Source organism: Geotrypetes seraphini, chromosome 2 (assembly GCF_902459505.1).
Source record: "Geotrypetes seraphini chromosome 2, aGeoSer1.1, whole genome shotgun sequence".
In the NCBI taxonomy this organism is placed as follows: Eukaryota; Metazoa; Chordata; class Amphibia; order Gymnophiona; family Dermophiidae; genus Geotrypetes; species Geotrypetes seraphini.
Genome location: NC_047085.1, coordinates 83,485,062 through 83,508,117, shown reverse-complemented (window position 1 = coordinate 83,508,117; position 23,056 = coordinate 83,485,062). Strand labels below are relative to the sequence as shown.

General features: G+C 40.6%; 1 protein-coding gene across 1 annotated transcript in view; it reads right to left on the bottom strand.

The window, feature by feature from the left end:
• Positions 1-736: 736 nt before the first annotated feature.
• The window catches only part of MMP16 (matrix metallopeptidase 16), a 734,678-nt gene continuing 712,358 nt past the window's right edge, over positions 737-23,056 (bottom strand). The window contains exons 9-10 of the mRNA XM_033933350.1: positions 16,010-16,125; positions 737-2,267 (exon numbers count right to left, since the gene is read on the bottom strand). Of these exons, the coding sequence (XP_033789241.1) occupies positions 1,933-2,267; positions 16,010-16,125 (451 nt within the window). The 3' untranslated portion in view covers positions 737-1,932. The remainder of the gene's footprint in view (positions 2,268-16,009; positions 16,126-23,056) is intronic.

Genomic DNA, 23,056 nt, shown 5'->3' with positions numbered 1-23,056 from the left:
ATTAATTAAGCGCAAAGCAATCTAAAAAAAAATCAACAATACTAATATCCTTAATTTAACACGAAATTGCAAGTTAAAGGTCAAAGGGCAAGATCAGAATGGCATTCTTTGAGTAACTTTACATTTCTTCATAATATTTGACTCAGTAATGACAGTCAACAGGTCAGTAATTAAGTTCAAGGCAAGCTGTTCATTGTTTCCATAGTTATCCCCCATGTCTCCAGATACTTGCTTTCCAATGAAGCTAAGTATTTCGACTCATTTTGACTATCTTTAATAAGTTCACAGCATAGTGACTATAAAGCCTTTTGCTGCAAGATGCAGCTCCCAAAAAAATCAATAAAGAGGTCTGTCAGTTGCTGACTTTTCTCACAGAAAAAAAAAAAAATCTATTGATAAAAACCTGCCTGCAGGTCACATGAATATGACAATACTGTTTTTAGCACACATTACACATAGGAAATGCTTTGGTGATCCCTTGGCCTCGTTGATGAATTAATATACTGCTAAATGCCAGAGGTCTAACTAACCCTTTGAGAACTATGCAGAAGATGAACTATTTAGCGGCTATGCTCACTTACCTTTGGAACTGAAACCCTGCCTGTACATATGACATTCATGGACCAAGGCACACAGAATGATCATGCAACAGAGTACAAAGCAGAACATTTAAACAATTTCAAGGGGAACAACCTATCTTATAATTTGTAAGTTATAAATATCACCCTTCCAGCAATGAGAGTTGTGGAAATATCTTTATTGTGTTTCCATTTTTCATAACGGTTAACTAACATATATCACTCTTCCTATTTGCTTGTTGGGGCTAATAATTTAAAGGAAAAAAAAAATCTTTACTATAACTGTTGGATGAATTCCACTTTTGAAAAGAGATTTTCGACTTCCTTTTAACTCTATCTGCACAAGCCTGTAATTTAGTGACAAGAAAGCTAAGCGTCTTTCAGATTGAAATTTGATACTATAGTTCTCAAAGGGTTACACCAATATACAGTATAGTAATACTATTGTCAATTTCCTTCGCAACATGACCATCACTTTATTGAGGCTCATTGCAATCCATTTCAGAAGCATACTGTTTCTTGCTAAGTTTTCAGATAAGTGTTTCTGACAGACCTTCAAAAGGCAGGGGGCAGGAAGCCTAGTACAGCTTGAAAAACAATGATCAGTGAAAACAAAGAAAACAACAAAAAAAAAACAGTTTGATTTTCAATGTATTAATGACTATAAATGTGTTAACACTGAGGACATAGCTCAGAGCAATTGTATAAAACAGAAACTGGATATATCATTAAGGCTATTACTATATTGCAGGTATTTTGGCCCCTTTTTCTTGGATAATGGCTGTCCAAACAGTCTAAGGTCCTGTGTGTTTTATCCAGTCTCCCACTTTTACAAAATAATGCATAGGAGTTCATCCTCAGCAGACAGAAAGCAATCCTCTTTGGAGACAAAGCTGTTTTGGGTTGTCACACTTTCCTGAACGTTTTATAACGGATTGTTTCAATGTTTATGCTTTATATTTTAATCTTAATGACAAAAAAAAAATCTAAAAGAAATGTACTTTGTTATTTTAGAGAAAATAACAGTATTATCATGGGAGATTTCTTGAATATTTGCTTCATCTTCTTCATAAAATACTGAAAGTTAACTGGGCATTGAGCGTGCAGAAGAAAGGCCGAGAATCGATATAACAAAGAAAGACAAAGGACCGAAGAAACGTCAGATACTGTGTATCATAGAAGTTTCCTAGTTGAGTGAATCTCCACTCATGCGCAGGACAGGCAACCCCCCTGGGTTTAAAAATCGGCCCTGATTCAGGCTGACAGATGCCTGCTCCTAGCTAGGAAACAGCATAACAGCTCTCATGCTGAATCTTAAGTTACCACAAACTGCTTGCAAAAAGGAGCCCCTACATCACACCCACTCTTGCATAGAGCGTTTGCAGTACAGTATGTGGCGAGGCGTTCCTTTCCTCTTGAATTGAAACACAGTGCAAACCAAGACAAGGAGACACAAGGCCAAAATGCAAGGTATGACAATAGCTATGGCTTTTACAGTGCTGGCTGTGTTGTCCAGTTTGATGACAATGTCCACATCGTCCTGAGGGCTGTGTCGGTCTTTATCTCTATCAATTGATCCATCACACCCCATGAAATCCTTTAGGATGGATCTGGGATAACCAGGTTCTACTATGAGTTTCTGATTGTGGAATTTCCAGTATTCTTTTCCTTTATAGAAATAAGTGAAACCTAGAAAAAAAAAAATCAGTTATATAAATGGTGAATGTATCATATTTTAATATTGCCCATTATCATTTATTGAACCCAGTGATATAAATTTAACTTACTATACTGCTTTTCACAACTTGTGGAGAACAGCAGTTTACAGACAAACAGAGTAGATTTTTGAATTAGACAAAATTATTGTACAATAATCCCATGGTGCATATTAGGGAAAATGTTAACTGCTGAGAACCCATAGACTATAATGCATGCGTAAGTGTTTAGCGCATGGTTAGCACGTGCTAAAAAGCATAGCACACCTTAGTAAAAGGAGCCCTAAGATTCAACGGTATAACAAATTTGAATAAACATAAAACATTATGATTAATAGAACCTTTACAGAGTACAAGCTGGAGGGAGGAGAAAGGCAGGATTGTCCACTATCACCACTATTATACCATATTTGGAGTTACTGGCCATAAAGGTTAGGCAGATGAAGGAATGGGAAGGCAACTTGGAATATCACCATCTAAATTGTATGTGAACGCCATGCTTTTATTCATAAGGCACCCGAGGGTAGTGCAGACTACAGAGAATTTTGGTAGTTTTTTGGATTCAAGATTTATTATGTTTATTTTGGGTTGTTTTATTTTGTGGTTATTTGTAGAGCATATTATTAAGCTAATGTTTCCTTTGAGTGTGAACTGCTCTTAAACTTCGGGTACTGGGTGGTATATAAAATCTTGGAGTAGAATAGAAAATGCATTATTTGAAATCAAAAGCCTTGGTAATAGGGGATGCCAGCAGGACGGGACTATGGTAAATTTCCTGCTAGGATGGGTTCAGAGTAGTCTGAAATATGTAGGAGTATATCTAAGCAAAAGTTTCTTCAGTATGTGTAAGGACATGCATGAGACAAAATAGATCACATAAAAGAATGTCCTTCTTGTATGTTAGGGTAGCACTGGTCAAAATGGTAATGTTTTCTTTTTTTTTTTTTTTTTTATTTATATTTTCAATTTACAATTCAAGTATCACTTGTACAGAAAAATAAAGGTAAGCCAATAAAGTACTAATATAAACATTTCTACTCCCAGACTTTTTACAAGAAAAATCATTATAGCTTAACTTCAACTCTAGTCCACTATATGGATCCAAGTCATGGAAAGCGGATGATTAAAGTAATTTAAACAAACTAAGTTGTTATATAAAAGAAAATAGGCCCTTTAGGCAGAGACAGGTCAACAAAAATCAATTATCCTCTTATTCCCCCTTAAACCTGAGGTGCTGTAGACAAAAATGTTGTCAACTGGCTTGGATCAAAGAAAACATATTTTTTCATACTATATTGTATAACACATTTACAAGGGTGTCGAAGATAAAAAGTCGCCCCCAAAGCTATAACCCCTGGTTTTAAGAGAAGAAATTCACGTCTCCTTTTTTGTGTTTCTCGAGCCAGATCTGGAAAAATCAATATTTTAAGTCCCATAAATTTCTTAAGTCTATTTTTGAAGAAAAGCCTAAGCAACCAGTTTTTATCTGGTGCTAAGGCTACTGTAATCAACAGTGTCGCTGGAGAAACCATTTCTATATCAGAACGCTCCAATATTGCGGTAACATCTAACGGTTGCTGGTCCTTTTCTTGTAAACGCTGCTGTTCCTCTCTTTTAATAGGTAGATAATAAGCCTGCGTAAGAGGTGGCAACATATCTTCAGAAATTTCCAATATTTCCATCATGTATCGTTTCACTATGTCTCTCGGTGATATTGTTGCAATCCTCGGAAAGTTAATTAATCTGAGGTTATTATTTCTAGAAGAATTTTCTAAGGATTCCAGCTTCAAAGGTTCTATACCCATTACAAATGATGCCCGTTTAGGTTAATAACTGACGAACAGATGGAACTGTAAGAAGATGTACGCAAGGTTTTGTATGGGATCAGAAGTCTGCCGATAAATGCAGCCTTGTTTTAAAATTGTTTTATATTGGTACTAAAGCAGTATATCAAACCATAATAAACTTGAAACTATTCTTATTTGTGGATAAATCATTCTCTTCTATATCTTTATCGGCATACAAGTGAAAGCTAATTTTTATAACAGACTGGTAAGGTATAGAAACAATTTTGGGACTATATTATAAAGATAAAACAGGGACCTATGGAGCAATTCTCTATGGATCTCCTAAAGTTAGTCTTTGGGATGATGCAAACTAAACACAAATGTTATATTAGTAATTGGCTGCAGAGTTGCCAATACAGAATACTAGTGTAAATCCATATTTATGAGTCTAACTTTATGGCCCACTTTTACTAAGGTGTGCTAAGCGTTTTAGCACACGTTTAGTGCGCGCGAAATCAACACGTGTGCTAACAGCTAATGCATCTATAGGACAACATGTACGCGTTAGCGTTTAGTGCATGTTTGCACATAACTGCTAATTAGTGTCATTAAGGGGGTATCCATCCCTGTCCTGTCCCTGCCCCATTCCTGCAAGCTCTGTCCTCATCTGCACAAGCCTTAAACACTTTTCTCAGGTATCTATTATGGAATTTTTTAATGCTGACAATTCAAAATAAAGTGAGTTTTTAAACTATATCCTTGAAGTGTTGTATAATCAATATTAGTATTTGTTTTTAATGTTTAATACCCAGTCTGAGAAAGCAGGTCAAAATGGTTTACAAAATTAGTAGAATGTGTAAGCTTGACATCTTTTGGTGGCCTTCAGAGCTTTCTTATATTCACACTGAGAAAGGTTGGAGACCACTGCACTACTCTCTCTGTGAAAAAAGTATTTCCTGATGTTACTCCTAAGTCTGCCACTCCACAATCTCAAATTATGTCCTCTAGTTTTAACGTTTCTCTGTCTCTGGGAACTTGTATGCTTTTATGATTTTGTACACTGCCTAGAAGGCCGATTAGGCGGTATAAGACATTGTAAATAAACTTGAAACTTGCAGGACTGCCATTATAGAATAATAATGTAAGTGTGCAGTTTCACGCCTTACCTTAGGCGTGAGTGAGCACTTATGCCATTTCAAAGGCTGGGGTAAATTCTGGCACCTAACTGCAACCTCTCTGCAGATTTTGACACTCTTGACCCCTATGTTTTTATTAGTATGCTTAAGGACATTGGCTTGGTGGGTAACCCAACAAGTGATTAGAGCTACTGTGGCACAGTGGTTAAAGCTATAGCCCCCTTATGGCGGTGGTGTGAGAATAGCTAGTGAGAAGCTGTGGTTGAACCGACGATAGCTGACGCGTTCCATTGGAGTTATTTATCTTTTTGTAGTTCTTTCGCTATGCCGCATTCAAAAAGGAAGGGGGTGAGAAGGGCTGTTCATCCAGCAAACCGTTGACCACTTCTTCGCGGTTTTGCCTTCGGTTGCTCAACATGCTGGAGGAAGTGACCTGGCTTCGGGGGAAGATGTGGGAGAACCTTTTCCCCTAATGGAACTTGAAACATCTTTATCCCCTCCAGCTCCATCCAACCCTGCATGTCCATCCTCTGCCGGGGCTCAGTTGCAGGAGGACTACGATCCCGGAAGGGAATATATGGGGCTTCCTGGCGAGGGCGCTGAGCCAGTAATGGCAGGGCAGCTGAAGATTTCAACACCAATAGAGAGAGAGGGAATTTACCCCTCTCCCATGGAGGCGTCCTTGGAAGACAATTGGTCACTTCTTCAACAGCTGGAGACCTCGATGGGTAAAACAACTGAGGAGGTAATAAATATTAATACCAAGCTTGACAATCTTACTAAAACTGTTGACTCAGTGAAATTGGATTTCTCAAGCCAAACTAAACAAATGCAGGACGATATAAAGCAGTTGCAAACTTTTAAAAATGCAACTATTAAAGATAATTCCTTTATACATATAGAAAATTAAAACAAATTGAAAACTATAATCGGAGATTAAATTTTCACATCTTGACTTTTCCATTTTCCCCTGGAACTTCACCTATAGATTTCCTAAAAAGATACTTAATTGAAAATTTGCTCTGACAATATTCCTCCAGTAAACAAGATTTAATACTTTCTGAATAAAAAGATGCCTCAAAAAGAGATGGAGAAACAGACTGAAGGAGAGAACCAGATTGATTTTGGGAATGTGACTGCTCTTTTGGAACAAACTTTGAATGCAGATACTGAAAGAGCTACTCTTCTAATATCTTTTGTTTTTGAGCAAGACTTAAATATGATTCTAAGACTATACTTTAAGAATTCTCAAAAATTATTTGGAGAACAACGGATTTGGATGTACCCAGATATTCCAAAGTTACTCAAGAGCGAAGAAAAGATTTCTTTTCCTTAGGTAAAGAGACTCTTAAATTGAGGGCTATGTTTTTCTTAACTTATCCCTGCAAATGTTTGGTGAGGTATTTGGGAATTAAGTATACTTTTTTTTCTCCAGACCACTTGAGGGAGTTTCTGAAAGTCAAAAAGATCATTAAGGACTGATTAAGGAATGGACTATTAGCTAGATAGTAACCGTTTCACACTAAGCCTTTTCCTTTGAATTTATTATTACTTTAAATTATCTCCATTATAAGGGACCCATAATTGTGGTCTAAGAAAGGGATAAGCTACATCTCTGTATTTTGATACTTTTTTGGTTAATTGGTAAAAATTGTTTCCTTCCCTGTGTTGCATGGAACAAGATTATTCTTGTGAATTGATGTGAAAATTCAAATACATAAATAATAATAATAATAATATTAAAGCTATAGCCTCAGCACACTGAGGTTGTGGGTTCAAATCCCACACTGCTCCTTGTGACCCTGGGCAAGTCACTTAATTCCCCATTGCCCCAGCTACATTAGATAGAGTTTGAGCCCACCGGGACAGATAGGGAAAATTACTTGAGTATCTGAAAGTAAACCACTTACCCCCTCTTTTACAAAGGTGAGCTATGCTTTTTAGTGCATGCTAAATATAAACGCTAATGTGTGCATGTTATCCTACAGACACATTAGTGCATGCGTTGATTTAGCGTGCGCTAAACACGCGCTAAAACGCTTAGTGCACTTTTGTAAAAGAGGGCCTTAGACTAAGGGCTCCTTTTATCAAGGCGCGTTACGGGGGTTAGCGCGTCGGACATTTCATCACGCGCTAACCCCCGCGGCAGCCTAAAATCCTAACGGCTCATCAATGGAGGCATTAGGTACTAGCGCGGCAGGCGGTTTAATGTGCGGTATTCTGCGCGTTAAACCGCTACCATACCTGTGTAAAAGGACCCCTAAGTGGTATATAAATGCTAAAAATAATAATAATTTTTTAACAAACTGGAAACTGTATTTTTTAATGAGTATAAGTTATGGACAGACTGGATGGACCATTCTGGTCTTTATCTGTTGTCATTTACTATGTTATGTCACTATGTTATTATCTCATCAACATCAATGTTTTGCTTCTTATCTTTTGTATCAGTGGGTATATCAGGGCTCAGTCTTCTTGCTGGTCCTATTTAATAATATGTTGGTGCCCCTCACAAAACTCATCCAGAGCATTGACGTGATATGTTAGTTGTATGCTGATAATATCTAGATCCTACCCACTTGAATGGAAATAAGAGGGTGGAAATGTTGTACCTGAATTGATGGGAGACTATTGTTGGTTGGCATAACTATGATTAAATCCAACTAGATTAAAGATTTTGTAGAGAAACTACTGTGAAAAATAATCTTACTATATATATATATTTATCGTACTAAAAATGTAGTTATCTGCTTAGATGTGAAGTGAGGTTCACAGATAACCATATCAGCTAAAATTTCAGCTCTGATGCACAGGGCATTGCTCTGAGCTCAGGTCTCTTCTAGAGAAGAAGTAGTACGCCAACCATATTCTTTCATGAATAATGAACTGCATAGGTTTCTGCAATATATCATACTGGGGCTCGCAGATTTTATTAAACAGCTGTAACCTGCAGCCAGGTTGTTTATGGACAATCCCAGCAGAGATCATTTCTCGTCTCTGCTGTATGGGCTTCACTGGTTTCCCACTGTCAACAGGATCCTGTTTCATATTCTGAATCTGCTAAATAAACATCTTAATCAGACTGGGCCAGCATATCTTGTGAGGGTGCTTGTCTATTTTGAATTTACTAGAGAGGTTAGATAATCACGGCATCTCTTGCTTAAACTCCCCCTCTACTAGGATCTCGGACACCTTGTAGACGCTTACCCCCTCCCCCCTCTTTTACAAAGGCGCGCTAAACATGTGCTAAACGCTAACGCATGCATGTTATCCTATGGACACGTTAGCGGTTAGCGCATGCGTTGATTTAGTGCGCGCTAAATCCGCACTACAACGCTTAGCGCGCCTTTTAAAAGAGGGCTTTAGTCTCTAAAGGTCCAATATTTAAAACAGATTAAACAGGAAGGCTGAATAAGGGGGGAATGACCAATGTGGACTACCGTTAAGACATACTATTTTACCACAAACAGGGGTGGGGTCAGGGGAATTCGTCAAGCAGTATTAGAGTTCAGTGCACTTTAATGTATGTTAAGGGAATTAGTGCCCATTAAACACTAACCCCCTTGTTTTACTAAGGTGTGCTATGCGTTTTAGCACGTGCCAAATATATGCGCATGCACTAACCATTAAAGCATCCATAAACTAACATGCATTTGTTAGCGTTTAGCACGTATTTGGTGTGCGTTAATATTTAGCGTGGGCTAAAACGCTTAGCGCACCTTTGTAAAAGGAGCCCTAAGGCCAATATTCTCTAAACAGTGCCTTAACCTAGGTGCCAGTAGGCGCCCTACTGGCACCTAAGTTAAGTCCAAAATGTCATTTAAAATGGTGCTTAAAAGAAATTTCAAGTGCCTACTGGCACCTAAAAAAATACAGCAATTCAATCACACCTCTGCAGATGCCTATCAGCGTCTAACACCACTGTAGGTGTGGCTAATGCCAGGAGTGGTGTTAGGCATCAGTACATTCCTCCGGAGGCGCAATTCACATCAAAGGTAGGCCCCAAAAAGTTAGGCCTTGAAAATCCTGGCCTACATTTCCAGCACCTACCTTTGCTGGAGGTGCAATTCTTTAAATGGCGTTGTCGCATGATTGACACGCGATCGGCTGCTGCTTTTAAGTCAGCTGCTAACAATAGCACTGTTTAGAGAATCCAGGTCTAAGGGCTTCATTCTATAAACAGTGCCTAAATCAGTAGGTACCTAGAGAAATGGCACCTCATACCACATGTCATTCAAAGTTAGGTACTATTTATAGAATTGCGCCTAGCAGTGCCTAAATTGAACGAAGTGCCAGAAGTCGTCAAAGACATAAGCACCCGTATATTAGGTCATAGTTTTCTTGGCCTAAAATACTGGAGTTTAACACAATTTACACCCAAAGTCCGCCCCTACTTTTCCTGTAGGCACAGATAGGTGCCGCAGGGTAGACGCCTACTTGATACCTGCCGAGTTAGGTGCCTACCCGAAAATGTATTTTTTATTTGTTTTTTAATGGCACTGTTCAATTAACAGGACCAATTAAAAAAATTAAGTTAGGCATCTAGATTGGCCAGACGTGCCAATAAAGGTGCCTAACAGCAGGTGCTTTTTAAAGAATCAAGGCCTAAAAGTCCATAGGTATAAAACGGGCTTTAGAATTTAGTGTGCATTAGTTCTCATAATGTGCATTAAAAGTGCCTTATGGCCTAACGCTGCTGGATGAATCCCCCCTAGCTTGTGCTATTTTAGCACAAGTCCCACTTAATGCAATGAGACCTAGTCACTAATAACTGGGGTTAACAGTTAACTCATGCTAATGGTGGACCGAATTGATAACTTTCCCCTTATATTCTTATGAGTGCCCCTAGATCATTTATCCAGAAACTGCTACTGAATATGGGCTGTGGTGGTGGAGAAGTCCAGGGGTGAAGTCAGGAAGGAACAAGGACTTCACTGGTTAGCCTTTTACAAAAGCGCGGAAGAGGTTTTTAGCACCAGCTGGCGCGCTGAATGCTATGTGCTGCTCTGACACTCATAGGAACTCTATAACCATCGGAAGAGTGCACAGAATTTAGCTAGCTGGCCTTCGTTAAATCTTCTTCTGCGCTTTTGTAAAAAGGGGGTTGGTTAGTTAAATAGACAAGTGCCTAGATAAAGCTAGGACAGCAAACTTTAGCTGCTTAATTATCCAGATAACTCATGACTCAGATATGGAGGGTGGCCTAAGAGATCTGGCCAATCGGAGTCTTAGGCCACTCCTAGTGCATCCCAGAATGCACTGGGAGGGAGGTCCAGGATTTAAATTGCCCTAGGGAGGGGCCTTATGCCTCTCCACAGTGCATCCCAGGATTCACCAGGAAGGGGAAGGCCCACTATTCTGTGGAGGCGGGCAAGCTGGCAGGAGGGAGTAAGCATCCCTTCAGCTGGCCTACAAGAAAAAGTTACGTGGGGATCTGGGTTGGCTTGGGTAGTGTCTAGGTATTCGGGGGGGGGGGAGGGTTCCAGCAGGAGGGAGTGGGCATCCCTCCTGCTATTGATCTTTGGGGGTTGGGGATGGGGGTGTCCAGTAGGAGGGACTTGGCACCCCTCCTGCACTAACCAGTATTTCTACCACTATGAAGTTATCTGACACAGAACATTAGGGATCACCCAGATAATTTTTAATTGTTTTATTGGGCTCCTAATGTTTATGTTTATTGACATTTGATATATTGCCCTATCTTGGAGAAATTCATGACAGTGTACTTTTTTTTAAATCAGGTACTCTAGGTATTTTCCCTCACTGTCTCACAATCTAACTATGGTACCTGGGGAAATGGAGGGTTAGATGGCTTGCCCAGGGTCATAGGGAGTGGCATTGGGATCAAACCCACAACCTCAGAGTTGCTGCCCCAAGTACATTAGATAGATTGTGAGCCCACTGGGACAGATAGGGAAAATGTTGAGTACCTGTATGTAAACTGCTTTGAATGCGTTTGTGTAACTACAAATAGGCGATATACAAGTCTCTATCTATTATCCCTTATTTCATTTCCAAAAGGTAGCTCTAGCAGTATCAATGTTTTATGTCATACGCGGTAAAAGAACATAACTTGGACAACATTCACAGAGAATTATAAAGATGCTCTATTCTAAGCAGTACCTTACTTTTATAGGCCATATAATCCAAGCTGCCTTTTATGTCAAATGCTCGCAGTCTAAGCAACAAAGTTCATGATCTGCAAGCCCTGATATTAGAGGCAGATCTAGATATTGTTGCTATCACAGAGACATGGTTCAGTGAATCACATGGATGGGATGCAAACATACCGGGATATAATCTTTTTAGGAAGGACAGAGATGGTCATAAAGGTGGAGGAGTAGCTCTCTATGTAAAGATCAATATCCAAGCGACCGAAATGCAAGGGACCTGGGGAGAGGAAGAAGCGATATGGATTGCTCTGAAAAGAGAAGATGGAACTTCTATCTACGTGGGTGTAGTCTACAGACCTCCGACTCAATCGCAGCAAATTGATAAGGATCTGATTGTGGATATCCAAAAGTTTGGAAGGAAAGAGGAGGTTCTGCTGTTGGGAGATTTCAACCTGCCGGATGCGGACTGGAATGTTCCATCTGCGGAATCGGAAAGAAGTAGGGAGATTGTGGATGCCTTTCAAGAGGCTCTGCTCAGACAAATGGTGACGGAACCCACAAGGGAAAAAGCGATATTGGATCTGGTCCTCACAAATGGAGAGAGTATCTCTAATGTTCGAGTGGGTGCTTACCTGGGTAGTAGCGATCATCAAACGGTTTGGTTTGATATAACGGCTAAAGTGGAGAGCGGCCGCACGATACTTAAAGTCCTAGATTTCAAACGTACGGACTTTAATGCAATGGGAAAGTACCTGAAGAAAGAGCTGTTAGGATGGGAGGACATAAGAGAAGTGGAAAGACAGTGGTCTAAGCTGAAAGGAGCGATAAAAATGGCTACGGACCTTTATGTGAAGAAAATCAATAAAAACAAGAGAAAAAGGAAGCCGATATGGTTCTCCAACCTAGTGGCTGAGAAAATAAAGGCGAAAGAGTTTGCGTTCATGAAATATAAAAAAACCCAAGAAGAGGAGAGCAGAAAGGACTACAGGGTGAAACTGAAAGAAGCCAAGAGAGAGATACGTTTGGCGAAGGCACAGACGGAAGAACAAATGGCTAAAAATGTAAAAAAGGGAGATAAACATTTTTTCAGATATATTAGTGAAAGGAGGAAGATAAAAAATGGAATTGCTAGGCTAAAAGATGCTGGGAACAAATATGTGGAGAGTGATGAGGAGAAAGCAAATGTGCTAAACAAATACTTCTGTTCTGTGTTCACAGAAGAAAATCCTGGAGAAGGACCGAGATTGTCTGGCAAAGTTACACGAGAAAATGGAGTAGATTCTGCGCCGTTCACGGAGGAGGGTGTTTATGAGCAACTTGAAAAACTGAAGGTGGACAAAGCGATGGGACCAGACGGGATCCATCCCAGAATACTAAGGGAGCTCAGAGAGGTTCTGGCGAGTCCTATTAAAGACTTGTTCAACAAATCTCTGGAGACGGGAGTGATTCCTGGGGATTGGAGGAGAGCGGATGTGGTCCCTATTCATAAAAGTGGTCACAGGGATGAAGCAGGAAACTACAGGCCGGTGAGCCTCACTTCAGTTGTTGGAAAAATAATGGAAGTGTTGCTGAAAGAAAGGATAGTGTATTTCCTTGAATCTAATGGGTTACAGGATCCGAGGCAACATGGCTTTACAAAAGGTAAATCGTGCCAAATGAACCTGATTGAATTTTTTGATTGGGTAACCAGAGAGCTGGATCGAGGACATATGCTAGATGTAATTTACTTGGATTTCAGCAAAGCCTTTGATACAGTTCCTCATAGGAGGCTGTTGAACAAACTTGAAGGGCTGAAGTTAGGACCCAAAGTGGTGAACTGGGTCAGAAACTGGCTGTCGGACAGACGCCAGAGGGTGGTGGTTAATGGAAGTCGCTCGAAGGAAGGAAAGGTACTAGTGGAGTCCCTCAGGGTTCGGTGCTGGGGCCAATCCTGTTCAATATGTATGTAAGTGACATTGCTGAAGGGTTAGAAGGAAAAGTGTGCCTTTTTGCAGATGATACCAAGATTTGTAACAGAGTAGACACCGAAGAGGGAGTGGAGAATATGAAAAAGGATCTGCAAAAGTTAGAGGAATGGTCTAATGCCTGGCAACTAAAATTCAATTCAAAGAAATGCAGAGTAATGCATTTGGGGATTAATAATAGGAAGGAACCGTATATGCTGGGAGGAGAGAAGCTGATATGCATGGACGGGGAGAGGGACCTTGGGGTGATAGTGTCCGAAGATCTAAAGGTGAAAAAACAGTGTGACAAGGCAGTGGCTGCTGCCAAAAGGATTTTGGGCTGCATAAAGAGAGGCGTAGTCAGTAGAAGGAAGAAGGTGTTGATGCCCCTGTACAGGTCATTGGTGAGGCCCCACTTGGAGTATTGTGTTCAGTTTTGGAGACCGTATCTGGCGAAAGACGTAAGAAGACTTGAGGCGGTCCAGAGGAGGGCGACGAAAATGATAGGAGGCTTGCGCCAGAAGACGTATGAGGAGAGACTGGAAGCCCTGAATATGTATACCCTAGAGGAAAGGAGAGACAGGGGAGATATGATTCAGATGTTCAAATACTTAAAGGGTATTAACGTAGAACAAAATCTTTTCCAGAGAAAGGAAAATGGTAAAACCAGAGGATATAATTTGAGGTTGAGGGGTGGTAGATTCAGGGGCAATGTTAGGAAATTCTACTTTACGGAGAGGGTGGTGGATGCCTGGAATGCGCTCCCGAGAGAGGTGGTGGAGAGTAAAACTGTGACTGAGTTCAAAGAAACGTGGGATGAACACAGAAGATTTAGAATCAGAAAATAATATTAAATATTGAACTAAGGCCAGTTACTGGGCAGACTTGCTCGGTCTGTGTCTGTGTATGGCCGTTTGGTGGAGGATGGGCAGGGGAGAGCTTCAATGGCTGGGAGGGTGTAGATGGGCTGGAGTAAGTCTTAACAGAGATTTTGGCAGTTGGAACCAAAGCATAGTACCGGGTAAAGCTTTGGATTCTAGCCCAGAAATAGCTAAGAAGAAAAAAAAAAAAAAAAAAAAATTTAAATTGAATCAGGTTGGGCAGACTGGATGGACCATTCGGGTCTTTATCTGCCGTCATCTACTATGTTACTATGTTTTTATGTCTGATCACTGTTTGTGCAGCACAACAAAGAAAAATGGGGAGACCCAATGATCCACAGTGAAAATAATCCACCGATGAAAACAAAAACAAAACATAAGAACATAAGCCGTGCGTCTGCTGCGTCAGACCTGAGGTCCATCATGCCCAGCAGTCCGCTCACGCGGCGGCCCATCAGGTCCAGGACATGTATAGTAGCCCTCTATCTATACCCCTCTATCCCTTTTTCCTTCAGAAAATTGTCCAATCCCTTCTTGAACTCCAATACCATACCCTGTCCTATCACTCCCTCTGGAAGTGCGTTCCAGCTGTCCACCACCCTTTGGGTGAAGAAGAACTTCCTAGCATTGGTTCTGAATCTGTCCCCTTTTAATTTTTCCGAATGCCCTCGCGTTCTTGTAGTTGTCGAAAGTTTGAAGAATCTGTCCCTCTCCACTTTCTCTATGCCCATCGTGATCTTGTAAGTCTCTATCATATCGCCTTTAAGTCTCCGCTTCTCCAGTGAAAAAAGCCCCAGTCTCTCTAATCTTTCAGCGTATGAAAGGTTTTCCATACCTTTTACCAAACGTGTCGCTCTCTTCTGAACCCTCTCGAGTATCGCCATATCCTTCTTTAGGTACGGCGACCAATATTGGACGCAGTACTCCAGATGCGGGTGCACCATCATCTGATACAACGGCAGGATAACTTCTTTCGTTCTGCTTGTAATACACTTCTTGATTATTCCTAGCATTCTATTCGCTTTCTTAGCAGCCGCTGCGCACTGTGCCGACGGCTTCATTGTCAGGTCCACTATTACCCCCAAGTCCCTTTCTTGGGAACTCTCACTCAATAACAGCCCTCCCATCACGTAGCTGTACCTCGGGTTTCTGTTTCCTACGTGTAAGACTTTACATTTTTCTACATTGAACTTCATTTGCCATCTCGTTGCCCACTGTTCAGGTCCCTTTGTAAATCTCTTTAGTCCTAGCCCCATTAAATAGCTTTGTGTCATCTGCGAATTTTATTACTTCACTCTTCTTCCCAGTTTCTAGATCATTTATAAATACATTGAATAGCAGCGGTTCAAGCACTGACCCCTGCGGAATACCACTCGTGACCTTCCTCCAGTCCAGTGCATTTTTTTTGCTACTTCAGCTTGTCTGCAGTGTTCTTTTCTCACATGTTTAAAGACAATAGACTGTTTTCAGTCCAATTCTTTATATGTGAGTTTGCAAACCATTGGATCCCTGAGGAAGGCATGTTTGCCGAAACACGGACCGTGTAGGGTCCGGTTGGATTTTTATCACAGTATTTTTTATCATTGTACTTTTTTAATTGAATTTTCATGGTTTTATATGTCAGTGTTTAATAAATTATCTCCAGAACATCTGTATCCACAGTTTTTGTTTTTGTGATAACTGTTTGTTACACTGAGTCATACTGTTCAGTTTTAATGCAGAAATAACCTATGAAAACATTCTTCGTCATAGCATTATTTATTTTACATTTACAACAATATAATGAGCATGAAAATGCAAAGCATAAAGCTGTTAAATAATTATTAAAATAATAAATCAGAGTAGGGATTTCTTACCATTTTCTTTGTCAACAAAGGCTCCCTGAGGAGATTCTGGGATCCCTTTCCATACTGTTATTAACTTTGGATAACCAGGATCCATGACTCGTGTTTCTTCATTGTATCTCCAGTACCTAATTTGGAAATAAAGAGAAAATAAAATACTATAGAGGAGACTAACAGACTAATATTAAAAGATGAATGCTGGCTAATTCTATATGCTCTTCTTTGAGTTCATTGCCTTCCTTGGCCGTCAGCGACTTCTTCCTATTCTCTTCCATGTCAAAAACAAGTTGTGCATTTATAAGAACATAAGAATTGCCATATTGCGTCAGATCAAGAGTCCATCTAGCCCAGTATCCTGCTTCCAACAGTGGCCAGTCCAGGACACAAGTACCTGGAAGAATCCCAAAAGGTTGTGCGATTCATGCTACTTAACCTCTGGGATAAGTAGTGGCTTTCCCCAGATCTACCTTTTCTTCCAAGAATTTGTCCAAACTAGGGCTGCATTTTATTTAAAATGATGTTTAATCATGACTAATTATATGATTAAACATTTTAATCTCACAATTAATCATGCAAATAAAGGCAGGGCATATTTAGTCCATTGGGCTGGCTAAGTTGGGGACTCAAGAGCCATGAATTTCCTCTCCCTCCTCCCCACATTAGGTATTATACCTTTGCAGGTGGAGATGTTCAAGCCCTACCACTCAAAGAAATCCTGTGCCAAAACTACCTCATTCCTCCTTGTGCTGCTTCAAGGGCGAGGAATTTAGGGGTTCTTCCAGCCACCAATGCCGGTACTCCCGAAGCATGCTCAGGTCATGCACAAACAAGGTGTGCTTGGGGAGTGCAAGTGTCAGTGGCTGTAGATATCCTGCTGACTTCCTTGCTCTTGAGGCAGTGAGAGAAGGAAGGGAGTGACTCGGGCAGTAGATTTCTTCGACTGACGGGGCTTCAGCTACCCTACTAGCCATTGAACAGGTACTTCAGCTTTGGAGGTGGCTTGGGGCCTGAGCTCATGCTAGGTCCATGAGGATGCTCCTTTGAATTTGCATACATAGGGAAATTCCATAAACAGAACCCTAATGGCACATAAGTTAACTGGGAAACACTGTTTGAAATGGCAAACAATATTAAATTTATAGCATTTACCGGTGCCTAAACAAAAGTGCTGGAATTGCACCTCCAGAGACACCTACCAGCGCCTAATATCACTATAGTTGCCAAATGTCTATCTTTTATTTTTGAAAATGAGCAAGATATAAGTTTTGGTTCTTAGGACATCTACCTTTTTTTCCCATTTTCAAAAATAAAACATCCACACGAAAAACGTACAAAAGCAAGTTTTGTAGACGTACCCACCAACTACCTTGTCTGATTGCGGTAGAAGGAATCCCCATCAACTGAGCCAGTTTCGGGGGATTCCTGGTGGCTCAGCTGATGGGGATTCCCCCTGCCAGGATCAGTTGAGCCACTAAGCCCTAAACCCATCCCCCTAACAACCTCCTGACATCCCCCATATCCCCCACATTCTCCCTCCCATCCCGACATCCCCCTCCCATCCCAACATCCCCCTGATATCCCATATCTCCTCTGATAGCTCCACCCCCCACAACCCCCCAACATTCCTGGGTCCCCCTCCCACATCGCCCCTTTGGAAGAGCAAATGGCAGGAGAGAAGCTCCCTCCTACCTGCCTACAGGGCTGCGTACTGCAATGACCGGGGCTTTCCCATCCCACTGAATCTTGGGATGCAGTGCGAGGGACTGAAGACCCTGATTGGCTGTCATGGGTTGTCCACTTTGTTTTTGATCACACAAATCAGCTTTTCCCAGCCCACAATCTTTACATTTGTTTGGCCTATTGATCATAAACAACCTGCATGTGGTAGTGAATTTCAATTGTAGGGATGTTTTAACAATCAGAAATTCTAACCACAGCATGTTGCTTAATTTACATCTAGGGCCAGATTCTATAAATGGTGCCTAACTTTTAGGTGCCGGTCCACAAGGGTTGCCAATCAAATGCTATGCGTCCTTTATAATCACGCCTAGTGGCACCTATGCGAACCTAGTCATCGCTAGGTGTTCTAGAGGTAGGTACCAGTATATTACCTAACTTGGATGCCTAGCGATGCCTAAATCTACCATGCCCCTAATCATGCTTATTTTTCAGGGCACTTTGACTTAGGCATTGCTAGGCGCTGTGCAGAAATCCATGCATCAATTTTGATTAGGTTTAAAATGAATTAAATTCCAGAAGGGTCCATTTTAGATTACTCCTGACCCTATCACCTCTTAGCTTCATCCTATGCCCTCTCATTCTGAAGTTTCTTTTCAATTGAAAGAGGCTCGCCTCATGTGTATTAATGCCACATAGATATTTAAACATCTTTATCATATCTCCCCTCTCCCGCCTGTCCTCCAAAGTATTCAGATTGAGATCTTTAAGCCTGTCTTCGTATGCCTTATGACAGACCACCGACCATTTTAGTAGCCTTCCTCTGGACCAGCTCCATCCTGTTTATATATTTTTGAAGGTGTGGTCTCCAGAATTGTACACAATAGTCATAGCCTGAAACTGAGTGGCAGCAGATTCAGGACAAATGTCAGGAAGTTCTGTTTCACACAGCGCGTGGTGGGTACTTGGAATGCACTCCCGGAGGAGGTTGTGGCAGAGACTACTGCACTGGGATTCAAGCGCAAGTTGGATGCACACCTTCTTGCATATCATATTGAGGGATACGGTAAATCCGGGTCTCTAAAAAGGAGTACCTAAATGGGCCGCCGCATGTGCGTATTACCGGACTGGATGGACCTTGGTCTGATCCGGTGAAGGCGTTTCTTATGTTCTTATAGTCTAAATGAGGTCTCAGCAATCTTATATAGGGGAATCAATACCTTCTTTTTCCTACTTGCAATTCCTCTCCCTATGCACCCTAGCATCCTTCTAGCTTTGACCATTGCCTTTTCAACCCATTTGACCACCCTTAGATCATCACATACTATCACACCAAAGTTCCACTTCTCATTCATGCACAAAAAATCTTCACCCCTTAAACTGTACCATTCTTTCGGGGTTTTGTAGCTCAAATGCATGACCTTGCATTTCTTAGAATTAAATCTAAGCTGGCAAATTTCAGACTATTTCTCAAGCTTTACTAGGTCCTTCCTCTTGTTATCCGCACCATCAGGGGTGTCTACTCTATTACAGATTTTGGTATCATCCGCAAAGAGGCAAATCTTACCAAATTGCCCTTCAACAATATCACTTGCAAATATGTTAAACAGAATAAGCCCAAGAATCAAACTTGGGCCTATTCAAGAAGCCTTTAAAAAAAAAAAAAATTTAAAGATCAATGGTGTGGTCAAGCACCATGCCAATTAAGTTTGTTAAATCAATTTTGGTTGCACATGGAATTTAGTTAGGTGTCACTAGGTATCTGAAATTAGGGTACCTAGTAGTGCCTAACATAGGTGCCATTTATGGAATCTGGCCCAACTTAATTGTTTAACAAGCCAATCAATGTCAATTGGCAATTAACAAGTAATAATTGGCACAAATTGGCACTAATTAGAATTTACACACACCATAACTTGAAGTGTAGTCTACAAAGTGATGCACTTCAATTGATAAAGATGGGAATTACAAGTAGATCAGAGAAAGTTATAATACCGCTCTACAGAGCTATGGTCAGACCGCACCTGGAATACTGCGTCCAGCATTGGTTTCCATACCTAAAGAAGGATATAAAACTGCTAGAGAGGGTGCAAAGACAAGCAAGAAAGCTAGTGAAAGGTATGGAGAACCTGGACTACAAGGAACAACTTAGGAGACTGGGGTTGTTCTCCCTTGAGAAGAGGAGGCTGCGAGGGGATCAGATCGAGACTTTCAAAATACTGAAAGGATTCTACAAAATGGAGCAGGGAATGCAGTTATTTACAATGTCCAATGTGACATGGACAAGAGGTCAGAGACTGAAGCTGAGGGGGGACAGGTCCAGGACGAATATCAGGAAGTTCTGCTTCACGCAGCGAGTGGTGGACACCTGGAATGCTCTCCCAGAGGAAATAATTGCAGAATCCACCGTTCTAGGATTTAAGGGTAAACTAGATGCACATCTCCTTAAGAATGGCATAGAGTGATACGGGTAAGGGTAAATTAGATGCACATCTCCCTTGAGAAGCACATAGTGATATGGGGACTAAAACTATGCCAGCTTACACCTGGCGGGGCCTCACCCGTGTGCGGATCACCGGACTTGATGGGCCCAGGGTCAGATCTGGAGATGGCAATTCTTATGTTCTAATTCTAGTGCACGATATAAAAAGGGCATGGCTGGGGGAGGAGCATGAGGAGGTCACAGGCATTCCTAAAAGTTAGGTGCACTGTTACAGAATATGTACGATCTATGCGCAAATTAGGCGCTGATATTTAGGCCTGGCTTTCATTGGCATAAATGGGTGTGCCTAAATGTTAGTTATGCAGTTGGTACTACACATGATTCAATAAACTATGCCTATCTTCAGCACCGAGTTTTTAGGCATCACATATAATGTACCCCCAAAATTTCTGATCATTTTCAAAGCTAAAGTATGTGTGCAGCATTTACATGTAAAGAAATTATCACCTTCAAATCCTGGCTTGGATGCAGTCTAAAAGTAACCCTAAATGATACTCCCTAATGCAGTAGTTCTTTTGAATACACAAACTACCTTGCTTCACCGTTCCTTCCATCTATGCTTCATTGCGCTATGTAGTTGAATGTGAGGCATAACAGATCTATATGCTGTACATATAATTAAAACTAGCTGAAAAATAGACTTCAATATTGTAATGAGAGCAAAATGTAATATAAACAAGTGAAGTATAGGATTATCCCCAGTGGTGGTCAATATGTTGTTATAACTCAATTATCTCCGCATGGCTCATGTTCTTCAATCTTCTCTTACATACTGTATTTCATTTGTGTCCTGTTGTGTACCATTATGCTTTTTATAGCACAAAGAAACAACTTTTCCATCAATTGAAGTTTTCTTTGGTAGGTTTCCCTGTTAGGTACTACTTCTAGTAGTGGGTTTTTTTTAACACTGAGCTAAAAAAAATTGTTTCAGCTATGCAATTTCTTACACTCTACCAGTGTTAACTAAATCCTACAGGCAGCAACCAATGAGCTAAAAATGATTAACCAAGAAAAATGTTATATAAAATTTCCACATCCACAGGAGGTAAACTTTGATGTATTTTTCTTCCCAGTACCATGGATTATTACTATTTGAGATAGACGGAAAATATAACTCAGTAGGTTTGTTTGTATTTACCTTAATATTCTGGACAGTGAAATGGTTGCAGTCAGGAAACCTCTAAGGCAGGGGCGTCAAAGTCCCTCCTCGAGGGCCGCAATCCAGTCAGGTTTTCAGGATTTCCCCAATGAATATGCATGAGATCTATTTGCATGCACTGCTTTCATTGTATGCTAATAGATCTCATGCATATTCATTGGGGAAATCCTGAAAACCCGACTGGATTGCGGCCCTTGAAGAGGGACTTTGAGTCCCCTGCTCTAAGGGTAAATGTAGAGCCTCTGTGTAACTGTTCGAAGCATATCCATCATCTTCCCATATAGTCAACATAGAGAAAAATCATTTACTGCATATTAACTACCTTGCAGATAATTAGGATGCACTTTTTAGCTGCATTTACAATTAACACTTAGGGATTCTTTTACAAAGCTGTACTAAAAATTAGCCTTAGTACAGTCTTACATGGATTTTTCCCGTGCACTAAGGCAGCAGTAAAATGACCGATTTTCTAATTTTGCATTAATGGATAGACATTAATTACACTTCTCCCTTCGTATTCGCGGTTTCAGCAATCGTGGTTTCGATTATTTGCGGATTTTCGGTTGCTGGCTTCTCACCCCCAATTACACCACAGAAATCGCTGATTCAAACCATTTACAGATATAATCGCTGATTCCAAGCACTGCACAGAGAAATCGCTGGTTCCCAGTTGCACAGAGAAAATCGCTGATTCCTGCACATTTTATTAAAAAAAAAAAAAAAAGGACCCCAAGGGTTTGTACGGTTCAGATAAAATCACTGATTCACACCATGGCTAAAAAGCGCAAGACTTCTGGTGCTACCGAAACATACGAAAAGTTATTTGCGGATTTTCTGTATTCGCTGTCTTGCTATTCCCCTATCACCGTGAATATGGAGGGAGAAGTGTAGCTCCTAAATAGTTCCCCTTAGCCATTCAGGGGGAATTTATTCATGTGGAGCACCATTAAGTTAGGTCAGGTTACTTTAGCAGAAGGACCCATTTTATGCAATGAGACCCTGTGCTAAAAAAAACCCACAACTTCTTTTAAAATTCATGACATGTAGTAAAAAAAAAAAAAAAGAAGTCCATCTTAACGATAACCCACATCGATAACTTCCACCTCAACTTCTGTAACTTACATATTGTATGTATGAGGGAGCCACTGGAAAGTTCTCAGCCCAACCAACAATGTTGGGGCAGTCTCCATTGAGGGCTATACAATTAGCCTGGCGATTTTCTACTTTTTTTGTTCTGTATTTTTCTGACAGAACAAAAAAAGTGGAAAATCACCGGACTACGTGTATAGCCCTCAATGGAGAATGCCCCAACTTTGTTGGTTGGGCTGAGAATCTTTCAGCGGCCCCTCAAAGGTAGCAAAATGTATTTTATTTATTTTAAAACGTGTACCCCCTTAAACCTAAGCGGTTCACATAATACATACATAGTCATAATAACAATACAATAATAATTTACATCCATCTAAAACCCTTATTTATTTAATTCATTTTCTATCCCATTCTCCCTAAAGAGCTCAGAACGGGTTACAGGTTAATTTACATAAAATCTACCAATTACACTCATAAGTGCTAGCACTTAAATGTATAAAGTCCCTTCTATTGTCTTTTTTAAAATTGCTTCTACCAGTGTTTATCCCTCCAACTAAATGCTCTTTCCATGGTTTGACCCATATTTTACAAAAGAAGGGAGCCTGTTGCAAAATACACTATTAATTATAAA